Below are 24159 nucleotides of genomic sequence, written 5' to 3' on the forward strand. Positions count from 1 at the left end.
AGGTCTGAATTCCTGGAACTATAAAACTGAAGAAAAGTCAAATGACTTTTTTAGGTGTTGATATTTTCTTCTTCTGCAAGAACAAAATCTACTTTACTTCCTTTCACTCGTCAACAACTTAAAGTGAGGCTATGCAACTTTTGAAAGAAGAGATAACACATTCTTTGTCTTACAAATGAAATGTTGAATTCATGAGAAATTAAATGCCGTTCTGCTCAATTTAATGCACCCAGGAGTTTTGTTGCTACAGCCTCATGTGGTCTGGTGTGACCAGCATCTTATGGAGGCTAATGTTAGCTTATGTTAGCTTGATATTGCTGTGAAACGGACATTAGAGGATGGACATTAGGGAGCAAATTCACTGACTCGAAAGTTTGGGTTACTGCATGCATTTATCATTATCTCCTCACATGTTGCCACAGCGGCTGCTGTTTAGCTAAACCTTCAGTCTCGCTTTAAACTGAAATGCAGCGAGTCAAAATCAAGACAACCTATTGACCAGCTGCGTGCGCTCTGCTCCTCTTGTCAACATTCACATGCATGTGGTGTGAACGCTGCAGCCTCAGGTATATTTAAAACTATGAAGAGTCCGTGCACTGTCTCTCTATTCTCGTGAAAGAAGCCCCGAGGTTGAGCTTGAGAAAATAACCCTATGGCTCACCAGCACAAGTCTTAATTTAACCTTGTGACTATGATCCGCACCTTCGACAAGGTAGACAACTGCTGCTGTGAAGAGTAAGATTAAAGTCCAAGAGTCCCCCCCTCCACCTCCTCCTCCTCTCTTCTCCGGGCTGTGATCACTGCCATTGAGCTTCTATTTCAATCACATACTTTCTGTAAGACTTAAAGAGTGAGAATCAAGGCCTGTGGGTGAAGAGGTGGTGGGGTGAGGAGGGGGGACACAGAGAGAAAAAACATGAGGCTGTGGCAACACTGATAGTGTCTGCTCGACGCTGCGTCTGGTTTCCTGTTGAGTCAGTGTGTAACCCTGCTTTTGAACACGGTCACATGGGCCCCGTCCTCTGCAGCTCTGTCACTTTAGTTTCTTTCTGATTAGAATAATCAGAATACAGAATCAATCAGCAGCTCAGAAATTGTTTAAGTGAAGGCATTTAGTCAAATATCTGGGTGAATATCTTTCATGATGTGATTGAGTAAGCTTGATCTACAGGGAAAATGTTGAATTTGGATAAATTCCGCATCCATGGCCGACTGTATGTTTCCAAACAAACATTTTCAAAGGTTTTGTTTTGTTCCAGTCTGAAGTTCTGTTGATCTTACAGGAAAACTGGTGTTTTGTCTTTGCTCATACTGAGCGAGAAAGCCTCGCTGTCTGCTCATTGGTGGGAGGAGAGGTGAGAATTAGTGTTTAAAAATTCCAGTGTTGTCAGATCTTATGGACTGATGTCTCACGTTGACCCTTTTCAGCAGGTGAAGCATTAAAAAAAAAATCAGAGCAGGCAGACAAATGAAAGCTGAGCACACCATAAGAGTCATAAGAAAAATCCATGAAGTGTGGTCTGAAGTGAAATGAGTCACAGAAATTGAACATTTTGTATTTGTTATTCCACAAAGAAAGAGTAATCTGGAAAAATCACGTGGGACTACAAATCTGTGATTAGGAGAGAAAATAGATTCTAAAAGGCAATTTAAATGATCTTTTTTTGTACAATGCAAATGTCCAAAGATTATGCAGCCTTTTATCTAAACATGAATCAGTGTTTTTGTTTGAGTGTCATGGCTGACTAACATGTAAACCTCTTAGTGAAGGAAGGAGGGGAAGAGAGAGAGAGAGAGAGAGAGAGAGAGAGAGAGAGAGAGTGAGTGTGTGTGTGTGTGTGTGTGTGTGTGTGTGTGTGTGTGTGTGTGTGTGTGTGAGGAGCAGAGGGTTTGTGGCGTCTCTCTGCAGCTTGTGGATGATATTCTGACATTCAGACTGACTGTGGACGCAGTGCAGGACAGTGTGTGTTCTCAGAGCTTGGATGTCGAGCCTGCAGTGTCGGTGCTGTGTGAGTATGGGACACGTGTTTTCAGCTTTACGCCTCGGCTATCTGCGCTTAGCTTGTAGGTCTCCAACTTGCTGCAGCTGTGTCAAACAAACTCGGTTCCCACATCGGCCAGAAATCGATGCCGCTTTGCTTTGGTCCGACCTTGAACACAGCCCAAATCTTCGCTATGATTTGAGCCTGACAGATTTCTACTGACAACTTTTTCCCCTTACATGCCGATTGAAATCATCCTATTTAAAATATTCCACTTAAATATCCACTTAATATTCCAGATCATGCGCTTCTTTCAGTGGACAGCCTAATTGGGGCCTGTGCGTGGGGCGGGAGGGGGCTTTAATGATGTAAAACAATAAGGCTGAAGTCAGTGCGGGTAAGCTGAAGCAGTGTAACTGTAAAGGGATACTTCGTCTCCCCACCAGCAGGCTGTTGTGCAGAGCGCCCGTGCGCGTCTCATTAACAGGATCACTTTACAACCAGTCAAACAAATGGGTCATTATCCATCACAGGCTGCTCTGCCTGCATGGGACCGTCCACAAACACGCACTGCATGTCTCATCACACTCAAATTATATCGTTGCGCGTCTGTTTTGGAATCATCTGTCTTGATGAGACTCTAGAAAGTTGTGTGACACTATTTTCAATCAATTTAGAACTTTGCGTTTTAGTGCTAGTCTCAACCATTGTGACAGACTGGCAAGCGCACGAATCCAATCTCGGTTTTAATTTATTAGAAGTTCTCGCGACGTTTAAAGAACTTTTCCGACAGTGGACGCCAATTGGAATCAATTTCCAATATGATTAAAAAATGCCTCTGTCCGTCACACACATATAACCACAGAAACAATTAGAGCTTCTTTTTAGCTTCAAAATAGTCTGCATTGCGATAATATTATCAGTGATTCATGTCATTATCAGCTGAGATAATAAAGATTTAAGACAACATAAGCCTATAGTAAACTCAATAAAACTTCCCTCTACACTTCCTCTCATGTGATTCAGCCTCCTTCACATCTGCAGCTATACCATTACAGACATACAATAAGTCCTCTCCAATGCTGTATCTACCGGGGTCCTTCAGGGGGACGGTGGTCCCACTTTTGGCCACCTGCCCCGCGACACCTGGTAAACGATACGGCCTCTCTGCGCATGCGTAATAACCTGCCAAAATCCCAACGCCGTCTCGCCTTTCAACCAATAGTGTTCCAATCTGTCCAGAGGTACAGTCAGAGCAGTCTGAAGAGGAACGAAGTGGACTGGAAGATTTCAGACCTGAGCAGCACTGAAAGAAAGACAGCAAGACGACATGCCGAGGTCTTTCCTGGTGAAGAGTAAAAGGGCTCACAGCTACCACCAGCCACGGTACCTGGACGATGACTACAGTAGACTGGACGCTCTTCTGGCTCACGTGTGCGCAGGTAGGTTCAGTTGTGCGTAATTACGCATGAAAATGGTTGAAAAGCGCCAGCAAGAGTAGAAATTCTCCCTAAATAAAGTAGAATGAACCTCATCGGTCTGAACACAGACACCAGTTGCGCAGCCAGTCATTTTTATTGCTCTGTTGTCGTCAGAGACCAAATCTCAGGCGGAGTTTGAATCGAACCTGGAGCCGCAGGAGGATGCCAGCGCCGGCGCTGACAGAATGTCCCGCGGGTCCAGGCTGCTGTCCCCGGGGTCGCTGTCCTCCAGCTCCCCGTTGAGCTGCGGAGGCAGCGTGTGTGACCGATCCTCCGACTGTGATTTCTGGCGTCCCCCGTCCCCCTCCTCTTCACCAGGTCTGTTCTGATCGATCTTCACCCGGACTTTTTCCACAGGTGTTTGCAGCAGTGTCAGAGGAGTAATTAAGAATGCAGCAAAGTTTGTCAGTGTTAGGCCTACGTGATCTGTGAGGGTACCACTATGATTAGACCTGTGATCTTATACAAACATGCATCCATATCAGCTTTATGAGAGGGTAAAGTCCTTTAAACATTTCAGGACTGTTTACATGATGTTGGAGTCCTGATTATTATGAAGGAGAACAAAGACAGTAATTGTCATGATTTGGGAGTAAAATGGATGCATCTGGAAATATGCTATAAAGGCATGTTTTTTAATCTGCATTTAATAAAAAGGAAGAAAAAAAAATCAAATATTTTGTCAGTCATCGGCTGTTGGACTGCTTTCATATGTAAGGGGCAACATTTTTATGCGGAGACTAGAAGGTTTATATTGTTTGTTATCGTCTAGAACTACGATTGACGCATGTCACGTAGCCATTTTCAGTGAAGCCCAATGCTCTTTCCAAATAATCCAACTTTGAAGACACGCCAGCTTGGACTTCATATCCAATCTCACTAAATCCAAATAAACTTCCAGATTCAGAGAAATGCTCAACTCCAGCAGCGGAGGATGGTCATCACTTCAACATCCCGCTCTTTCCTTACTCCTGGTCGGCGTACTCCGGCTCTGAGCTGAGGCATCTGGTTCAAGGGCCGTATCATCACCATGTCCAGGGCCACAGGGAGCCTCACTCACCCGTCAGCATCTACGGCGCAGAGGACAGCGGCACCGAGCAGCTTTACGCAGAGCGGGGCCCGGTGGCCGGATGTTACCAGGACTATTCTTCAACGGGCCACCAAGTCTGCAGGATGCGGGACGGGGACGAGAACTATTTGGATGTAAGGCAGAGGCCCCGTGGTGCGGAAATCAAGTCTGAAAGTGACTTCATTTGCTCTAACCTCGAGTCAAGTGGATCCTATAAGTGCATTAAATGTTGCAAGGTATGCTCACCGCCGTTTACTGAAGCGTGACGTGAACAAAGCCACAACAGCTTTTATTTGATGTGCTGCTTGTGCTGTGTTTGCAGAGATGTTACAAATGATCTGAGCGTTTTATTAGTGATCAGGCTGCAACATCAAGTTTAATTTCAACGTCGTTCCAACCATAAATTTGGTGATTGGCAATGAGATTTATTATTATTATTATTATTATTATTATTATTATTATTATTATTTTGGATAAAGTTTGGCAAATTCTACGATTTTTTTCCCCTTTTCTTTTTTCCTTGTTTGGAGTGTGATTTCGAAGTAAAAATGTCATCCATCTATTTCTCCAAAGGTGTTCTCCACCCCTCATGGGTTGGAGGTCCATGTGCGGCGGTCGCACAGCGGGACGCGACCGTTTGAGTGCGGGATCTGCGGAAAAACCTTCGGACACGCAGTGAGCCTGGATCAGCACAGAGCGGTTCATTCGCAGGTAGGCCTCTCACTGGAAACACACTGTCGAGTCAGTCGCTCTGTAAAGGCCTCTGGACTCACATCCTGGATCCAAGGCCCCGGATACCACAACGTCCCAAACCAGTCCTGAGTTCTTAGGCCTGGTGTATTTCTGCTGTTCAATCTAATGTTTTGAGGCCTTTCACTCTTTATTTTACAGGAGAGGAGCTTCAGCTGTAAAATCTGCGGCAAAAGCTTCAAGCGGTCTTCCACGCTGTCCACGCACCTGCTCATTCATTCGGACACGCGGCCTTACCCGTGCCAGTACTGCGGGAAGAGGTTCCACCAGAAGTCAGACATGAAAAAACACACGTTCATCCACACAGGTGAGACAGTGCACAAACCGAAAATCATCCACACATATCCCCCCCAAAAGCCTCCACTCAATCCCTCGTCGTGCGTAACGCGTAGAAGCGGCTCCACGCTGACTTTTCCCGCTGTGTGATCTCGTTACTGCTGCAGGTGAGAAGCCGCACAAGTGCCAGGTGTGCGGGAAGGCCTTCAGTCAGAGCTCCAACCTCATCACACACAGCAGGAAGCACACCGGCTTCAAACCTTTCGGCTGTGACCTCTGCGGAAAAGGCTTCCAGAGGAAGGTGGACCTGCGGAGACACAAGGAGACGCAGCACGGACCCAAATGAGCGCACCTCGATGCTTTAGCGTGAAATCCTGCACTTTTAATGCACCCCGACTGTACATGTGGTCGGCCGTGTTTTAACTGATTCTATTGTTTGTTGCATTGGCCTTTTCCTCCTCTTGCTGAATGTAGTTTATTTAGCCTGAGATATTCCGTTTGATTTTAAGGAAATAAACGTTTATTTATCGAGTGTTTTTTTTTTTTTTTCATTATTATTATTATTATTATTACAATTTTAAAGCACAGCATGCCGACTGTAAACACTGGTTTCTAATGTTAATAATTTCTGAAATGAATGACCAAATTTGTTATATAGTCAGGGATTAAACATTAACTCTTGGAGCTCAGTTGTCACTTTTTTAAGTTATGATTTGACAAGCTTTTGATTTCAGTCTTTCTGCATTCAATTACTGTCTAAATGCAGACTGACATTGTCAGCATTTCATTTTTACTAACATTTAATCCACAATAACAGATTTTAAAACGGAACACACTGTTTTTAAATCCTTCTCTGCCTCGGCCCACTGATTGCTGGTACGTTGTGAAAAACGAGAAGCTGTGTTGAGCCATGCAGGCCATCAATCACGTCCCCAATCTGCATGACAGCTCAAAGTTATATCTCCACTATTCAATAGAAAAACGTTTTGTTGCGTGCGCCACCTGGTCAAAACCAAATATTTTCACATACGCATTGTTAACATACCCATATAACAAATGACATTATGGTGCCATAAACATCCATGTGAAGGAAGTTTGGAGAAATGGCGTCACTTTTATTGCAGCAGAAGCGCAGTAATAAGCAGCGTGTCCACATGGCGTTTTCACTGGGAAAAGCTGGGTGTGATTTATTTGAGCCTGCAGAGGTTAAACATCCAGGGCTCTAAAACTTCAAGGATCTGATTTGCGCATATTTCACCACAGATTGTGCACGTACGGTGATGCTGCCACAGAGTCAACAGTGACAGAGCCTGCAGTTAAACCACATGAACACAAACTAGAAAAGGACATGAGCTTTTCTTTTAAAAACCAATTTTATTTGTAGAAACAAACACACATATTTCATCCAGTCAAGACTGCGCATATATCTGTTACTTGTGTGTCCGTTCCAGGCTGTGTGTGTGCGTCAGCGTGGAGAGGTTTTAAACAGCTGGGCTAAGTCCTGAAGGTCCTGCTCCTGCAGGCAGAGCTCCTCCATCAGCGTGTTCAAATACTCCACTGACGCTGGCATCTCCAAAGCTTCTCGCACCACCGGAGACACCTCTGATAACCTGAAACACAAAATCACACACATGCTCTGACCAGGCTGCAGCTGTTAGAGAGTCCTACATGTGCACATCGCAGACGAACATTAATACACTCATGAATATGATCACAGTTTTTACACATACAGAACTCTTCAACTTATCATTAAGCGCTGACGTTCATATTCAAGCCGCATATTCTGTGACAGGATCCACTCAGCTATGGTTGCTCTGAAAGGTTTACTGAGTCATATGAGTAATTTTGTTAAGTAGAACACAGATTTGGGGGGTTCTCGTTTTCACTCAGCACAGCTATCCAGATCACTCAGTAAACCTGCGTACATGACTGGGTTCACATGCACATTAGTATCCTGATTTTAACTCTTGTTCTACATATGACGCTTTTATGGAACGTGAGAAAGCTGATAATTCATCTCCATGCCCACATGATCGTAACAGAATGCAGGTGTCTGACTGTCTGTGTTGTGTCTTGATGGCTGAACATCTCTGCCACTTACTTTCTCTGTGAACAGAGAATGCTCAGAAACCAGGATGAGGTGTTTACATGCCACAGTATCCTGGTTTCTATTGGTCCAGCTCCAGGTCTCTCAAAACCAGGATAAGGGCTTATCCAGGTTTCTGAAGCAGCCCGTGATAACATGATAAGCCCATGATTACAACCTATATATTTGTTAACTTAGTGAGAAGTTGTAAAACCAGTGTTTTAAAAATGCCTCACATACAACAAATGACTCATTACACATTCACACTTCAGCCGTGTGTGTGTGTGTGTGTGTGTGTGTGTGTGTGTGTGTGTGTGTGTGTGTTGTACCTGTGAGTGTATTTCTGGCTGCACATGCACACTAAGTCTCAGTTTATTAGGGACACCCGGCTAAAACTAATGCTACAGCCCTGCAATCAATCTTACTTCATGAAGGTTGTACTGTTTAATTTTGAGTGTTTTATAGAGTTGCACTCTAGGATTGTTTGGAGGCTTTAGACTTTAGACTGCTTCTTTATTGATCCCAATTTGGGAAATTATTTTGTTGCAGTAGCAATTAAACATACAGACAAACACAGAATGTATACATGAATAGTGAACTGAAAAAGTAACAAAATGTGAAAAAAAAAAGTACAGGAATAACAGCGTTGGTCTGTTGTGCTGCTGCTTTCAACAAAAGCTGGACCTCATAAACTTCATGAAGGTGGGATGTATTGCAGATTTGTGGTTTGGACTGCATTAGTTGTAGTTGTTGTACCAAATTAAGTGGCATTTGGGTGTCTGTTCACAGTCATTATGCCTGCACTAACATGGAAATTCACATCTGTACAGAAACCGTGCCACAATCTATCAAATCAACACTCCTAAATAAAGAGTGTTTACCTCCTGCTGTGAATCCACTGTGTGCAACCTTCCAGCTGATCTCCATCACCTCTCTAAGCCCCGTCCCTCTTCTCCTCCCTCCCCCTCTACCTGTCCTGTCTACCTGTGTGGAGGTGCACTGCTGGTTAATCTCCGGTTCACCCCAGGGTCTAGTGTTGCAGGGGGGGCATCCATTATTCAGCTGGCCTGAACAATAGAGGCCAGACTAGCTCCACAGCTGCCATGCAACAGATAGATAAGACAGCACACCAAATTATTCATGATGGAGGAATAGAAGGATGGAGAAGCTTGAAGTCAAATGGGAACTAATCAAACCATAGAGTACCAGAGGGACATGTGACAAAGAGAAGAGATGTTTCCAAAAGGACGGATTATCAAAGACAGATCAAACAAAAGCCAGCTGTCAAAAAGTGCATTGATCATCACTCATCATATGTCATAAATGAAAGGCTATTAAGTGCTTCATCAGTTAGAGAAAATCATATCCAAGAAGTGGTTTTAAACACTTCTCTCCCAATATCAACTGTCAAAGCTACAGAGCACAGGTAACAAATCCAGTCTCTCTTTTCCCCACACAGGTCAAAAACCAGAAGTACTTCACACAAGCCAAACTGCCCCACGTTTCAGAGACATTCAAAGACTTCTCAATATCTCACTTTTGCAACTAAATAATTTTTACATAACTGTGTTTAAAGAAAGAGTTTACAGTCACAAGGCTCCCTTGCTTTAAGAGTTACAGATTGGTGTTCGCTGCTGCCTCTCAAGCTGCACCACTCTGACTCTATTCTTTTGTTTAGCTCAAGACAGCTCACAATGTAAGTTATGATACTGATGCAGAATGACCTTAGGCCACTGAGGGAATCATAAATCAGAGTCAGTTGGGCATCAGGTGAAAGCTTTCCCAGCCAGGGCAATTTAAAGTGCTCATTTTGCTTGGATGCATACAGGGGAACTATTGTGTGTGTGTGTGCATGTGTGTATCTTGAAAGTGCACAGGGCTACTTGTGTGTGCCTTCTGTCCGCTATCACGGATCTGGAGAAGGGCAGTCAGGTGGAGATAAGGCCATGAGACGTCTGTGTGTACTTAGACAGGAGCAGCACGGAACTGTCTATGAACTGCCAGCAAAGCACACACACACACACACACACACACACACACACACACACACACACACACACACACACACACACACACACACACACACACACACACACACACACACACACACACACACACACAATGGGTTAAGCACAATGCCACACCCTGCAGCATCATGTTCAATCTTTGCTTACTTTGAAGCTGAAAGTGAATCCCAGTCACAGTTGGTTAAAGTTTACTTGTTTTCCTCTTTGATAGAAGAACGAGTGGTTGTGTTAAAATGCACAAAGCTGTTTTGTTGTTTAAGCATTGTATCAATCTATTAATGCAACAGACAACTATGGCATAACACTGATATAATCTCAGCTTTAGCTCCAGGATGTTAACCTGTTAACTGACTTGACCCGACCCGTCTGCTGGGTTCAGACAACAGAAATGATGTTCGGGTTCAGTCACGTCAGCTGGGCTTGCCTACTTGACGTGGTACAATCATCACTGGTAAGACTCAAAGCGCTGATGACACTGCATAATGATTTTGTGTTAAGCCTATAAACAACGCCCTTTGACAGTCATTTACAAGGTGCCCATATATGTGTAATCAGAGTAAACAAGCAAGCTAACCAAACGTAAGCAAGAGGAGAGAGCACATTGGTCCAGTTTTAGCTGTTCTGCACTGGCTTCCTGTAATATTTAGAACTGATTATAAGGTCCCCCTCCTTGTATACAAAGCCCTTCATGGACAAGGACAAAGCTACATCGCAAACTCCCTTGTTCACTATTTGCCTTCAAGAACACTGCGATCATCCGCTGCCCGTTTTTTGGAGGTTTCCAGCAACAGCTCAAAGAAGATCAGGGATGTCTTTGTCAGTCACACCCCAAAGCTCTGGAACACACTACCTACAGATATCAGAGAAGCCAGCCCATAAACACTTTCAAAACAAAGCTACAAACTCATCTCTTCACTTTAGCATTTAACTAGCTGTGACTCCCCTGATACAGACCTGAAACTTGTGTGCTTTGCCTTCCACTTTTTACTATTATTTCGAGTGGGTTTTATTCTTCATCTCATTTTCCATAACATTTCAAACCTTGTTTTTATGTTTGTTCTGTCTTTTTTATGTGAAGCACTTTGAGCAACATTTCTTGTATGAGAAGTGTTATACACAGAGTTCATCTTATATTAATTACGTCAGACTCATGTTGGGTTCAGACAGAAATATGCAACCCAAGCCGCACTCTAGATCATATCTTTCATCTAAAAAAATAAAAGTATTGCAAGTAAGTCTGACAGTGGTCATTTCTGACGTATTAATATCATTTTACTTAAGTTTAGCATATCCTTTTCAAGCCACAGTTTATGTAAAAAACACACACAAACGGCTGCACACACACAGGCAGTGAAGAGTTTGCTGACAGGGTGTATTTTCTTGGGAATAGCGGTTCTATATTTCCTTGTCACACACTCTCCTGCTGTCACGGTGCATCCTATTAACACTGAAATAACACATTCACACAAAGACACACACTATAAACTTACAGATAAAGGAGCACAACGGCTATGAGGCTCCACTCCGGACTTTTGTGGATGATGTTTGTGTTGGTGAACCTGTGGTGGTAAAAAAAATAAATAAATAAAGTGAGCAGCCGGCCAGTCACAGCTTAAAGATTTATGTCATGTGAGGGTGTTTGTGCTGCACCATATGTGAACATACACGTGAGAATAGACGAGAGGAACTTTCTCTATGCAGGTGTCAAAAATCACCCGATTCTAATGATAAATAAACTAAGAAAATAAAATGCGCACAAGACCGGACCAAAGACTGCCTGCAATAGTGCAGTGATGTATGTTTCTGTGACAGCGCTGTGTATGTTCTTTGGTTTAAGCCTCTTGTCAGCGGGGCCTCTGACAGCAGAAAGAGAATTCCTGGAAGCAGGACTCTGGAGGTGTTACTCACTACACAGTGATTTAATAGCAGTCCTGTTGAAAACATCCTAACCTGCCAATGGGAACACAGAGCATGCCTGTGGCAGGAAATGTTTAATTCAGGCACAAGTTTGAAAAACTACGACACTGACTACATAACAAATGCCACATTAAAAATGCTCAAACGTCCCAATAAAAACAAACACAATGACAAAAGGCAGACACTTCAGACTCTTGGTCCACCCGCACAGCTATTTTCACTTGTTTTATCTAATTAGGCGCCTTCTCCTTGTACAGACTGAGCTTGATTGATACCTCAGTGACCCCCTGTTAGTTTTATTGCACCTGATTGGGTGGGAGAAGTAAGTTTGATCATTCTTAAAAGCTTTTCTCACTCACATGTCACCGTAGGAAAAGCACATACGCAAATGATAAAACTAAAGGTGGCTGAATTCCATTAAGCTGCTTCAGTTTCGGGGTACTGTCACTATGCATGCTTCCTCACTGTCATGGCTCACTGGGCCATTTAAATTGTTAATATTATCATTGGTAACACATATTATCAGTAACAGCTGTGCTCTTCCTGCTATGACTCCTGCCAGCTGTTACTGGTTGGTGAAGTTTGGTGACCTTGTGTAATTCCAGCATAGCTCCACCCATCTTCAACCTGAGCTGATGTCCAATCAGCCTGAAGTGCTAAGACCTGCGTATGTGTGTGCAGGCTTTAAAAAACACAAAAGGATGTAATACTGTATGTATTGTATGTGTACTAAAGTACCAAAACAGGACAGAGCCACAATTAATGATGTTAACATCACCTGCTTTTCCTGCTATGATATCAAAATGTCTGCTGTACAACTCCTGTTGTTGTCATGTTACATGTCAACCTGTAGGGGGCACCACAGTTCTTCACCCAAAATGTGGAGTTTAAAAAAAAAACCTATTTGCTGATTACAAGTTTAACGCTCTAATTTCTCTTTGAATATTGTAGTGATCTCAGAACATATACACCTCAATGATGCAGTTTCAGGCAAAATGTTGCAATGATTTTATTGTTTTTATCATTAAATTAAGAATAAAAATGTACATATGTAAAATACTATGAAGGACGCAGCAGAATGCCTCTCTTCTTAAGAGAATAACTCTTAAGAAAACACAGCAAATCTGATGTTTGGATGGACCTTACTAATGTGTAATTATAAAGCTGGGCCACATCCCATTCTCATGAATATAACAGGAAGCCTCTGTACGCTGTAGACATGCTGCAGCAGTGACGCAGTATATTGTCATTCTGTTGCATGCAGAAATCAGGCAAAGCTATTGGCTCTTGTACTTAACCTTGAAATGCATTGATGTGAACCGTGATTCCATGTAAACACAGTATTTTCTGCCTTACGAATTAAATAAAAAATTAAAAGTCCATTTTTGTGACAGATTTTATGCCTCATTGCATGCCAAAAGGATGAGATCAAAAAAGGAAGCGTGTGTGTGTGTGTAACTGTGAGAGAGAAGTGTGCATTTGTGCTGCACTGACCTGAATGTCCTGACCAGGTTGTTCAGGTCAGTGGAGATGTCATTCATGGTGAGACGCAGAGGACCAATGATGTTTCTGAGGCTGCGCAACACAGAGACGAAAAGATGAGGGACAGAGAGACAAATACAATGGAAAAATGCATTTATTACTGTCATGAATCTGTGCTATCAAGGGGAGGTAGAAATGTGAATTTAAGTTTATCTGGATAGTATTTATAAAACCAGGACATTGTCCTGTCACTGCATCCCTCAAAGGGGGAGGCGTGACACTGTCAGGGCCCAGCAGCTTCATTAACACTTGTTAACACCACACACGTCAAGAAGCACTCAACCGTATAATGAACTATGACCAGTTTGAACCCAGTACCTCTGGCATGATGACATACAGTATGTTCAGAGCTGAAGAAGCACATAAACAAACTAATACAAGGTTTCTGGACATACAACTAAATTGGTGTCCACAAAATGAAACACACCAAAACGTATTCAGAGACACACCCATGCACACACACAAACACGCACACATACCAGCTGGTGAGCTTCTCCACTGTGATGCGTTTCTGGATGAGGTGCTGAGCTTGAGAGTCAACGAGCGGCAGAACTGGGTCCTTCAGGCTCTGGTCCTGGACTGTCACCTGGTGGGGGAACAAACAGCTCATAAACACACTTCTTAATGCCCCAATTAAATTTATCTACACATTAGATTTTCAATACAGTAACACTTACAACTATCGCCTCCACTCACCTTGTGTCCATGCAGCTCCTCTACCTCCTCAGGCAGAATACACGTCCCCTTATAAAACTCCTTGACTCTTAGCTCCAGCTGCTGGCTCTCCTTCTGCAGTGTTTTGTAGTCTGGAGCTGAAGCAGACACTCTCTTCTGCACCTCAGCATTAACCTCTTCTGCATCCTCATTGGTCACCTCATCGTCAAGGTCGTCTTCATCCAGCTCCTCCTCTTTCTCCTTTTTATCATCAGCAAAAGGAGTGCCAAGTGAATGGCAATCACCGTACAGGAACTGGAGGGTTGCATCAGTTCTCCATTCCTTTAATGTTCTCCTCAGGTACTCGAGGAGACTCAGCCGGATGGAACTGGGTTTGGCTCCAGCTGTAAGGTTCTTGAGTAGATCTTGTAGCCCTGCTGCCCCTCTCTTGCTCATGCCCACCTGGGTGATGTTGAGGCCTGGCTGGCCGGTCAATGCTGTGTTGTGGATGTCCTGATTAGTGTTTATCAGAGCTGATGAAGGGAGATGTTTGCTTTCTGTTGAGGGGTCTGAGCCTTTATATGGTGGAGAGGTGGATAGTTCTGCCTGTGCAGCTGTTGAGGCATCGGGCAGGGGAGCAGTGTGAGTGACCATCTCAGACAAACTGCACAAACTCAGTTTAGATGTAGCCTCTTCCACACTGGGCTCCTCAGATGAGTCTTTCTTCTCTGACACCTGCTCTCTATTAGGTTCGTCTGTGTTCAATGAGACCAGATTTTTAGGTTTTTCAGCGTCCGTTCCAGCTCCTGTTTTACATGAAACTGACCCCTTTGCACTCTCAGTTTTTCCCAGTTTTCCCTCCCTCTCTGCGTCCCCACTTCGATGACCCTCAACCTCCTCTTCATCTCTTTCTCTCCTCTGTTTCTTTTGCCTCTCCATCTTTGCTTGTTCCCCTTTCTTGTCTATGTCTGTACGTTTAGGCAGGTCGCCCCAGTGCACCCTGGGTCCCTGCCGCTGGGAGACCACACTGGAGATGAAGTCCTGCTCCTGTTCAATGTCGCTGCTTTCACTGTGGCTGAGGTTGGCTGCAGCATCATGCCGCTCAGAGTGGTCCTCGAGTCCAGCAACCAGAGGGTCTTCAATGTCCTGTTCTTGCAGATGCCTCTCCAACAGCATCACCTCCTCACCAGAACTCCCGCTGGACACACATGGGTTACACTGAATTAGTATATGTTTCATTAAACCCACAATATATTACATTTAGAACAGCAAACATCTAAAAAAAAATGTGAGACATATCAATTGTCAGATGAACCATCCATTTAAAATATTCACTTTGAATGAATATAAACACTTAAGGTAATACATACCCATCTCCTATCCTCATCAATTTAATTTCTGGAGGACTGTCAGTGAAAAAGAAAGTAGACACACAGTCTTAATATGTAGAAAATGACTCCATTCATAATCAGTTCACAGCTGTGCATCAGGACAAAAACAGGGAGAGCCCACATACCTTTCATGCTGCCTGAGCCAAAGAGGTGTCTTCGGTATTTGTAGCTCAAACTCTTTGGAGGCTTTGTAGCAGAAGTTACTACAAAAACACTAATCACAAAAGAGAGATGCATAAATTATCTCTATCTTGACTGAGTCATTAAAAATAAAGTTCATTTGGACATTAGTTTTTAAACCCACACACAGCAGCACTCACCTTGCGCTCTGTGATGTCGTAAACCTTATTGGTCTTAGTAGAAATTTTATACTGTTGAGTCGGGATCTGTAAAATGAACAGTTGCACTGAGTCTTCACAAAGCAGATTAGAAGCATAAAATATGAAAGATGTTTAGTACTTGCATTGGAGTGTAAAGACTGATATAAAGGGTCTTACCTTGCCCAGTTTATTGGGACACATGGGATAACCACACAGTTTAGCAATGGATCGCTCCTCTATAGCATCTTTGTAATTAGCAGGAGTAATGAACCTCGCCTGTGAAGACAGGAGACTGAAAACATGCGGCTCACCACAGAAATGAACACAGTGTCAATGCCGAACCTGAACAGTGCACAATCATGCTAAAATTAGATTCTCAACATATTTAGGTCAATGCTTGGTGGATTAAAACACAGCTGATATGATAATTCACTGCCTCTTCTTTAAATGCCTGCATATATCAGTATCTGACAGAGCAAACTACTTGTAGGCCGACAAGTAACGATCTTTAATATGAATTAGTCTGGATTAACATCTGATCTTTGATAATAGAAAAAACACTTCAGTGTGTCTCAAAAAGACACTTAAGATGTCTAAATTTTAATTGTTATCATATCACATCACTGTCATTGTAGCCTCACCTGTACTGATCTTATCACCATCATTAACATTTTGAAAATTGCTGAAAATGACAGGATCACTATTACAGTAACCAGGCTGTGATAAAAAGATAACAGGACCAAGGAAGAAGTAACACAGGATCAGGTCTCACTTAAATTAGACAAGTTAGGGGTGAGCTGTGAGCTGAGGCTACTGTTGGTCTGCTGCCAAAGTGAACTTACACAGTCAACCAGGAAGTCTTCAGCCACACTGTCCTCCAGGAGACGCTCCACCACCTTCAGGGCTCTTTTCTCCAGCTCCAGCTTCTCCCTTAACTTCTCCTTCACTGCCTCCCTCCTGACATAAGACAAAGCAAACACATTTGAAGAACGTTATTTATTGACACGTCTTAATATCTAATAGTCTATCTGAAGTGGATTAAATCTTTGTAAAGTATTAGTGCATGAAATAGTGCATTAGCTCGACACTAGTATTGTCAACAGCTCCAGCATCCTGTTAAAAGACGCCCGTTCACACCTTCTTGCTTCTTCTTCAGCGGTCAGCGCTTTGACGCGTTTCCCACCTGCCACACAAACAACAACACATTTAAATGCTAACAGGACTGTTCACTGTTTCCCACTACAGCAGTTACCATACAGTGAGCAACAAGCTAACTTACACAAAGTGCCTGTGTAAGATACTGAAGCATGTTTAAACTTCTTTATGACGTCAGTTAGACTGTAAACACATGCGGAAAGCCTAATATTGTTATGAGAGAGCAAATTCTTGATGGAAACTAACCTTTTTTCGAGGTTTTACCAGAGCCTCCACTCCCTCTTCTCTCCATCGCCTCCATGCTGTTTCTGTTTTGGATCGTTCAACTCTGACCGGTGACGTGTTTCATTCTACGGCAAGTCCAAGCGGACAATCGAACCTTTAGCATGTTCACCGGGTAGCGTGGTAGTGTCACCAGCCTGTTTGGGACATGTAGTTAGCTGAGGTGGGTACATAATATGTCATATTTGTCACTTTGTAACTCGGCAACAGGGCTTGCTGTGTCTGACTGTGTTTGGGCTGCTAGGATACCACAAGAAAAGTTCTGTTTCCAGGCTAACGGCTAAGCTAATTCAGAGTTGAAGACTAGCATCCATTGTCCAGTTTTCAAAGCCCTCACAGGCTCCTCTGCCCCTAACTTTCACATAAGCCGGATGTCACCACATATCAGTGATGGGTAGACACTCTTGAGTGATCAAACACTTGATTATCAGGCAGTGTGATATGCATCAGTTTGAAATGAGATCTCTTGTTTGTCTTAAAGGGCTGCAGTGTGAAGATAAACCCCACCTGAAGACAGCAGGGATGGCTCTGGAGCAGCTCAGTGATGTGGTCCAGAGATGTGTGAGTCCTTCTGGGGACTGGAGGGGGCTTCAGTGAACCACCTCCACCCCCAGTGGTGGAGGAACTATCCAGACTCTTAACTCAAGTAAAAGTACTTATAGCACATTGTGAAAATACTCTGGTACAAGTGGAAGTTGTGCATTGAAAATGTTACTTTAGTAAAAGTGCAAAAATGTCATCAGGTAAATGTACTTCATATATCAAAAGTAAAAGTACTCAATGTAGAGAAATGGCCGCTGTGAGTGTATACAGTGTGTAGTGATATACTATAGACTAGTATATAGTTTGCTGTTGGATTAGTATTACTCATGCATTAATGTTTGAAGCATCATTTTTCTCTAGTTGGTTGAGGTGAAGCTACTAATTTCTAATTCATTCACTGAAATTGTTCAACATTAAGTCACTGCAGTAAAATGTGTGTATTTTATCTCTTTGAGTCCCTCTTTTTGTCTCTGTTTCACACAGCAAGCCCTCCCCGATGACAGCTACACCGCCGAGGATCATGACATCTTCACTGTTGCTGGGCGGAGCTGCATCGAGGAAGGAAACAGCGCACAGGTCCTCAGTATTGTCCTGGATGAGAAGAATCAGGTACGTTGCTCAAAGCTGACCACTGTTTCAGCACATAGACTTATATTACACACTGTGCTGCATAACACTCCTCCATTTGTCTCTGTAGGACATCGTGAGATGCATGGGTTGGAATCTGCTGCCACCCCTGATTCAGATTCTGCTGAGGAAAGAAGACAAGAACGTTTCTCAATGCCTCGCCATTTTCAACCACCTGCTCCAGGTCTGTTCATCTGCTCGACAGTCAATGTCAGCAATGACACGATGAAACATTACATATCTGACATTGTAAAGATGCTTAAGAGTGTTAAGATAAAATTGTTCTTTTTTTAGTCCACACAAAATTAACAGCAATAACAAAATGCCAACCACTGACAATCACAGCATCAGTAAGACCAGAAAATGCAACAAATACCAAATATAAATATCAGAAAAGTGAAATGACTCATTCCAGACCTGCAGACCCAAGGAGCTGCTGATTGGCCTGTTGGAGCAGCTGGAGCACGATGACCCTGACACCATAGCAGAGAGCCTCCATCTGCTGTTGAGCCCTCTACAGAAAGGTAAAGACCACTTCTTCAAGTATGTACTCCAACATATTCTCAACATGTCAAGTCAAATGCAGCCATTTCCATGGTTCCCCCTCTGCTGTGTGTGTCTTCCTGTCAGTGTTGCTGAGTCTGGGCAGCCGCAAGGCGTCGTCTTTGGGCATGACCCTGTCCTCTGTGCTGGACCAGGTGGCCAAACTGCCTCTGCCTCACACCAAGGAGCAAGAGGAGGACGACGTGTTCTCCCTCTGTCGCTGCTGCACCGATCTCACAGACTTTGTCAGACCCTTTGTGCACGAGGCCAAGCAAAGCACCCTGAACAGTAAGGCACAAGCTGAGAGCGCAAACAAGACGGCGGGTGAACAGGACATGGGTAAAGAGGACGAGCTGCGAACAGAGCTGCTGAAGTTGTGAGTGAGAAATATGAATCGATGAACAACTCGACCTTGCATGTAAAATATCTGCTCATATGTTTTCTCATGCGTTGGTTAGTATCAGAATATGAAGCCTAATACTGACACCAAGGTTGGCTCCTTGTGTTTTCCTGTTCTGTAGCTGTATGAAGACTCTGAGCCACCCTCTGCTGGAGGTCCGACTCAAGGATCCAGACACTTTGGCTGTGTCTCCTCTCAGGAATTTTGCCACAGAAATTTTGGTATTTATGCACTGCAATATCGTGATAAGAGCTGATGCTGCTCTGTAACTTCAGTGTAAATGTTAGGATGAGTCCTGCAAAGACTTCCACAGCAGTGGTTCCTAACTTTTTCCTTAAGGGAGCTGACGACCCCTGACTAAGTGACACATTTGGATGGATGTTTTGTATATGCACCTTTTCACTGTGAAGCTTTGGCGACCCCTAGTGCTAGTCAGGACCCCATTTTGGGAACCAGTGTGTTTCAGTAATTTGTCAGTAAAATCACAGTAATTCCACTAATTTTGAGCATACAGTCATTTGAACCACTACGTATTTTTCTAACCAAATATGTTAATTGTGCAGCCGTTTCACTTGTGATTGGTCAGATTACCCTGTTAGATGTTACCTTAACGGCGAGCATCTGTCTTTGTACAGACCAGCCTCAGTGCTATCGGAGAGTCCCTCCCCAGTCTTGTGTACCAGCCTCTGTTGAAGAGAAAACAGGTTCCAGGCTTCTTGGAGGAGGAGGTGCGTTATCCTAAAGAGTCACTGGCCAGCTTGGCTCACCTCGTGTTCGTCCATCACCTGGCTGCAGACACGTTCCCTAGTGTTTTCAGGTAAGATAGAAAAGATTGGTATAATCATAAAGCTTCTGCATATCTGGCTAGAAATGAGCCCTGGACGGTGCTGATGATGATTCCTGCTGTTTGAACACTGTCTGCACTGTTAATCCTCCTGACTCTCTGTGTTTACAGTCCGGTGTTCTGTCTGCGGTGTAACATGGAACACGTTTGCCTCCTCCTGTCCAGGTGAATACATGACACAGCATTATTCTGTCTGTTCTGTCCCATCCTGAATAAATACAGACTTGTATGAACCAGCTCATCTTTGTTGGTGCTGTGTGTTTGAGCTGAACCTCGTGTAACCTTTTTCTCTGACAGAACTGAGGAGACCAGGATTGAGAAAGGACTGGTGAGTCAAACTGAAACATTGAGTACATTCTGGAGATTTATATTGTGGTTTCCAAATATTTCTCAGGTGATTAAGTGACAAAGTAGCATTTGTTGTGACCTGTAGTGTCTAGTAAAATGTACACATTTGTGTGAGAGCTTTAGTAGTCTACCTCAGGAAAACGTCTGGTGACATACAGCTGCTCATAAACTTGTTATTGATTCTCAGAGCGAGTTTAATGTCCATTAAATCAGTTGATCTCAACAGCTTTAAAAGTTTATTAACAAAACAGGCTTAGTGAGCCACTGTAGATGGCCCATGAGGCTGTAAATGCTCATTACCCACCAGGAAAATGGCTGATCAGATGAAGAGTGATGATCCCCAGATCCATGCAAGCAAAAGCATCAAGAGCAACAGGGAAATGGGGGAAAAAAGTGTTGGAACGTTTGATGTGACGTACGTGTGTTTGCCGTCACACAGGAGCTGTATGAGAAGAGCCTGGTGCGGGTGGAGGCTGGCAGTCTGCCTGCAGACCTGCTGGAGATCAAAAGCTTCCTGGCAGTCCCTCAGGTGAGCACTGCTCTCATTCAGACCTCAGCTTTTACTCCGGTGGGATTCTCACAGTATGACGTTTCACCCATGTGCATGTTATGTTGCACCGAGTCATTGATTTCACTGTTTGTTTGCAGAACTTGGTGAAGGTCATGACGATATGTCCGAGGCACGATTTGGTGAGACTTCACTTAAGTAGATAACAGGAATTTTGGCTAATGTAATGTCATAAATAATGGATTTAATAATAACCCTTATTATAGCTTTGAAATGATTTCCCATGCATGTAATTTGCATCTAGATGTGTATGTTTACACATTTGTTTCTTGTTTCACAGAGAACCAGAGGTCTGAAGGTGTTCCAGCTGAGCATCGATAAGTTTGACACTGAAGCCAAGTACAGGTTTTTCCAGTGAGCTCCACCTTTTCCTCCTTGAAAGTCATCAGAACTGTCTTTCTGTTCCACCCTCCAACATCTTGACTTGTCCCGATCGTCTCCTTTCAGGTACATGCTGAAAACCAGTAATCACTCAGGAGTCGAAGGCTACATCATAAAAAACATCAAGAACCAGATTGACTTTGCTCTGCAGGTGAGATGGCATTTTGAAGTTCACGGGGGGCTGTCAGCTCTGTCGCCATTTTTGATGCAGTAACTGAGAGCTAAAGGAGTGTCCGTCCAGAGTGGAGGTTGTAATTTAATTCACTTGTACAAGTAAAAGTGTGCCTTTGTCTCCTCTTGTCCTCAGCCAGGTAACGGTAACACCTGGTTCGAGGGAGTTCACCTGCTGCCTTTGCTGCGTAAAGTTCTCAGTCTGCCCGATGGCCCAGAGACTGACCTCCTGCAGTACCTGGACAGGTCAGCACACACGATACCCCGTCCATCTTTTTTTTTTCTTTTCATATAAGGTGAGAAGCAGTTGTTGCTGTTTTTAAAGAACCAAGAGCCAAAGTGATCTTCTTTCTTCTCACCGTGTGATTTGGAAAATGCAACATAATGTGCAGCGAAGTAGGTTCAGTGAGATAAATTCAGCTAAAACACTGACAAACTGGCCGTTACTATTATGAAGCATTGCTGTGAATCATAATGAAATAATATTAAAAGCCAGTCGAGGATTCAAGAAAGGGTTTTGAATGGATTGCATAGTATGTACAAGCATATATGTGCAGAATTTTACATAAACTAAACTGGAAATACACTTTTTTCCATCGTCAAGTGAATAAAATGTGATTGAATCCTTTTAAAACAGTTAAATCCCATAAAGTTTTAAAAAGGAGGTGAATCATAAAAGTAGTTTCTAAACTCATCTTTTTGTGTTGCTTTAAACAGAGTCATGGAGTCTCTGAACCTGCTGCGTTACCTCGTCATCAGAGACAAAGTCACAGAGAACCAGGTGAGTTTTACAGCTGGCCAGTCAAAAGACTGAAGTCAGTGACAGTGAATGATGGTCTCATTGAATTTTGTGCGATTCAGTTACCTGCCGGGACGCTTGAACACCTCCCGACACGCTCCTGATTTCCAGAGTTCATCAGTTAACTCGTGTTGCTCTGCTGCTGTTTTCAGACGGGGATCTGGACTGAGCTGTATAAAATAGAAGATACATTCATAAAGCCGCTCCGTGTTGGAGTGAACATGTCGAGAGCTCACTATGAGAGGGAGCTCCACAACATCATGGAGTCCAAGAGGAACAAGGCCAAAGGTCAGACCAGCACTGGTTTATTAGCCCTGACACTCAAGTTTCACTTCCACCTTTCTCAAACCACACGTTAACTTCCTTTGCAAAGAGGAAAACTTTCTCAGAGTAACAGCAGGACTAAAGAGGCATGTGGAAATCTGTAAATCTGCTTTCATGTTCACCTACTTTGGTGTTTGTTGTGATAAATATGATAAAAATCTAATAAGCTGTAACACAGCAGTGTGCTGACAGCCTGGATGTGTTTTCCACAGAGGAGTCGGTGCTCTCTGTGTCCGTTGGTGACGAGAAGCTGCCGAACATGACGTCAGAGTCGCAGATTGAGGTCAGTGACGGTTTCATATTCACGGGACAATCGAATGGCAGCCCATTGTGCGTCTGTGCAGCGCTGACCTCGTTGAATTTTAATGTGTCCTTTCAGGCTCTGCACTCGGCCCTGCACACGTTTGACATGATGGAGAGCGTGTTGGTGCGAATAGAGGAGCTCACCGAGGTGAAGGCTGAGCTGTGAGCTCTGCCGTCAGACATCCTCGTCATCTCAGGCCCTTGTGAAAAATGCCTACAACTGCTCTGCTGGTTGTTTTAAAGAACAAGCAGCACCACTTGCATTATTTCAAACCCTGAACCAATTGTGCACTGTTTGTGTTTTTGTGTGTGCTTAGAATTGAGTAACTTTAAAATGTCGCATAATGTCTAGAAAATATCCAAATAATGGCTGGGAAGTTTGTATTACTTCTATAATTAATAAACTTTTGTACATGTGGATTAAATAAGGTCTTTACTGTTTTTCTAGTATGTGTGATATTTCCTGTCATTAAACCCAAAAAATCTTGTCACATTTAAAATTTAATGATGCAGCCTCTTGCTTTGTTTTTCCCTTTATTAGACAAGGCAAAGTGGAGTGAGGCAGGCTGCTTGCCTGTTTTTCAGTGTTAGAAATTACCACAGCTGAAACAGACCTTCTCATACAGCAGCATTTACACTCACACTCATAAAATACAGATGGAATTCATACGCACCTTCAAATTAAAAGCCCGTTCATACAGCGGTCATGCGGTGTTACGGCAGCAGTGACAATAGTAAACAACATATGGACTCTTCCCTCTTTGACAATTCAAGACTTTTCGTAACAACTTGGGGTAATACAATCAGACAGTGAGTAGCTGATTCTTCACAGAGATCAGGAACCTTCAGGGTTGAATATTTATTTCACCAGACAGCTTGTAAATGGATCGTTTTAAATCGTTGTAAAACTATACAACAATTGACGGCAGCCAATAGTCTGCCAATATAACGCCTTGAGTTGCTGCTTTTCCTGCTGAGGTTACAGCCGACAGTGCACACCTAGAGCGTTTTAAATGCCCATTTGCAAAGTACTTTGTTCCATAGCTGCCATAAAGAAAACATTTTTACCCTTTACTGCAGGCCTCTGACCCAGCCAGTCAAACCTGTCTTGAATGGATCCAAATATTTAAATATATGAAGCACATGGGGACGAGAGAGGACTTACCCCCTCACACAGAAATGTACCACATCTCTGTTCTCTTGTTCTGGTGATTTGTCCACAATGGATTTAAGCTTTTCTCCACCTTGCTTATAAGATCTGGTGCACAGCAGCAGAATCATTTCTGGGGACAGACGTAAACTCTGTCAAGTAAATATAAAGTGTAACACCTTTTTTCATGCAGCTTTTGTAGTATGAACCAAAGCTGAGAGAGCCA

General features: G+C 43.4%; 3 protein-coding genes across 3 annotated transcripts; 2 read left to right on the forward strand and 1 right to left on the reverse strand.

Annotated features, from left to right (window-relative positions):
• The first annotated feature begins 1952 nt into the window (after positions 1-1952).
• On the forward strand, positions 1953-5929 carry gfi1aa (growth factor independent 1A transcription repressor a). The gene is made up of 7 exons (XM_070974763.1): positions 1953-2009; positions 3225-3424; positions 3578-3781; positions 4365-4768; positions 5106-5243; positions 5424-5589; positions 5726-5929. Exons 2-7 carry the CDS (start codon positions 3313-3315, stop codon positions 5902-5904), a joined length of 1203 nt encoding a protein of 400 aa, XP_070830864.1. The 5' UTR covers positions 1953-2009; positions 3225-3312; the 3' UTR covers positions 5905-5929.
• A 992-nt stretch (positions 5930-6921) lies between these two features.
• Positions 6922-16959, reverse strand: rpap2 (RNA polymerase II associated protein 2). The gene is made up of 12 exons (XM_070975165.1): positions 16897-16959; positions 16633-16678; positions 16338-16452; positions 15673-15771; positions 15496-15561; positions 15301-15389; positions 15155-15190; positions 13827-14982; positions 13610-13716; positions 13083-13163; positions 11162-11230; positions 6922-7168 (listed from the first exon to the last, which is right to left on the reverse strand). Exons 1-12 carry the CDS (start codon positions 16949-16951, stop codon positions 7024-7026), a joined length of 2064 nt encoding a protein of 687 aa, XP_070831266.1. The 5' UTR covers positions 16952-16959; the 3' UTR covers positions 6922-7023.
• A 48-nt stretch (positions 16960-17007) lies between these two features.
• Positions 17008-23224, forward strand: glmna (glomulin, FKBP associated protein a). The gene is made up of 19 exons (XM_070974211.1): positions 17008-17095; positions 17414-17493; positions 17959-18084; positions 18173-18286; positions 18518-18626; positions 18733-19021; positions 19167-19266; positions 19681-19862; positions 20001-20054; positions 20187-20217; positions 20677-20766; positions 20886-20927; positions 21086-21159; positions 21253-21337; positions 21494-21603; positions 22075-22138; positions 22309-22444; positions 22693-22763; positions 22860-23224. Exons 2-19 carry the CDS (start codon positions 17455-17457, stop codon positions 22947-22949), a joined length of 1806 nt encoding a protein of 601 aa, XP_070830312.1. The 5' UTR covers positions 17008-17095; positions 17414-17454; the 3' UTR covers positions 22950-23224.
• The last annotated feature ends 935 nt before the right edge of the window (positions 23225-24159 follow it).

The sequence above is a fragment of the Chaetodon trifascialis genome, chromosome 11 (genome assembly GCF_039877785.1).
Source record: "Chaetodon trifascialis isolate fChaTrf1 chromosome 11, fChaTrf1.hap1, whole genome shotgun sequence".
Taxonomy (NCBI): domain Eukaryota; kingdom Metazoa; phylum Chordata; class Actinopteri; order Chaetodontiformes; family Chaetodontidae; genus Chaetodon; species Chaetodon trifascialis.

What these genes read in the sequence shown, in the direction of transcription:
- gfi1aa (XM_070974763.1), top strand. Translation starts at nt 3,313, where the DNA reads ATGCCGAGGTCTTTCCTGGTGAAGAGTAAAAGGGCTCACAGCTACCAC. An exon ending in AGTGCATTAAATGTTGCAAG is followed by an intron (nt 4,769 to 5,105) that starts GTATGCTCACCG and finishes ATTTCTCCAAAG; the next exon opens with GTGTTCTCCACCCCTCATGG. An exon ending in ACACACGTTCATCCACACAG is followed by an intron (nt 5,590 to 5,725) that starts GTGAGACAGTGC and finishes TTACTGCTGCAG; the next exon opens with GTGAGAAGCCGCACAAGTGC.
- rpap2 (XM_070975165.1), bottom strand. Translation starts at nt 16,951, where the DNA reads ATGGAGGCGATGGAGAGAAGAGGGAGTGGAGGCTCTGGTAAAACCTCG. An exon ending in GCTGAAGAAGAAGCAAGAAG is followed by an intron (nt 16,453 to 16,632) that starts GTGTGAACGGGC and finishes GTCTTATGTCAG; the next exon opens with GAGGGAGGCAGTGAAGGAGA. An exon ending in ACGACATCACAGAGCGCAAG is followed by an intron (nt 15,390 to 15,495) that starts GTGAGTGCTGCT and finishes TTTTGTGATTAG; the next exon opens with TGTTTTTGTAGTAACTTCTG.
- glmna (XM_070974211.1), top strand. Translation starts at nt 17,455, where the DNA reads ATGGCTCTGGAGCAGCTCAGTGATGTGGTCCAGAGATGT. An exon ending in GTTGAGCCCTCTACAGAAAG is followed by an intron (nt 18,627 to 18,732) that starts GTAAAGACCACT and finishes TCTTCCTGTCAG; the next exon opens with TGTTGCTGAGTCTGGGCAGC. An exon ending in ACGTTCCCTAGTGTTTTCAG is followed by an intron (nt 19,863 to 20,000) that starts GTAAGATAGAAA and finishes CTGTGTTTACAG; the next exon opens with TCCGGTGTTCTGTCTGCGGT.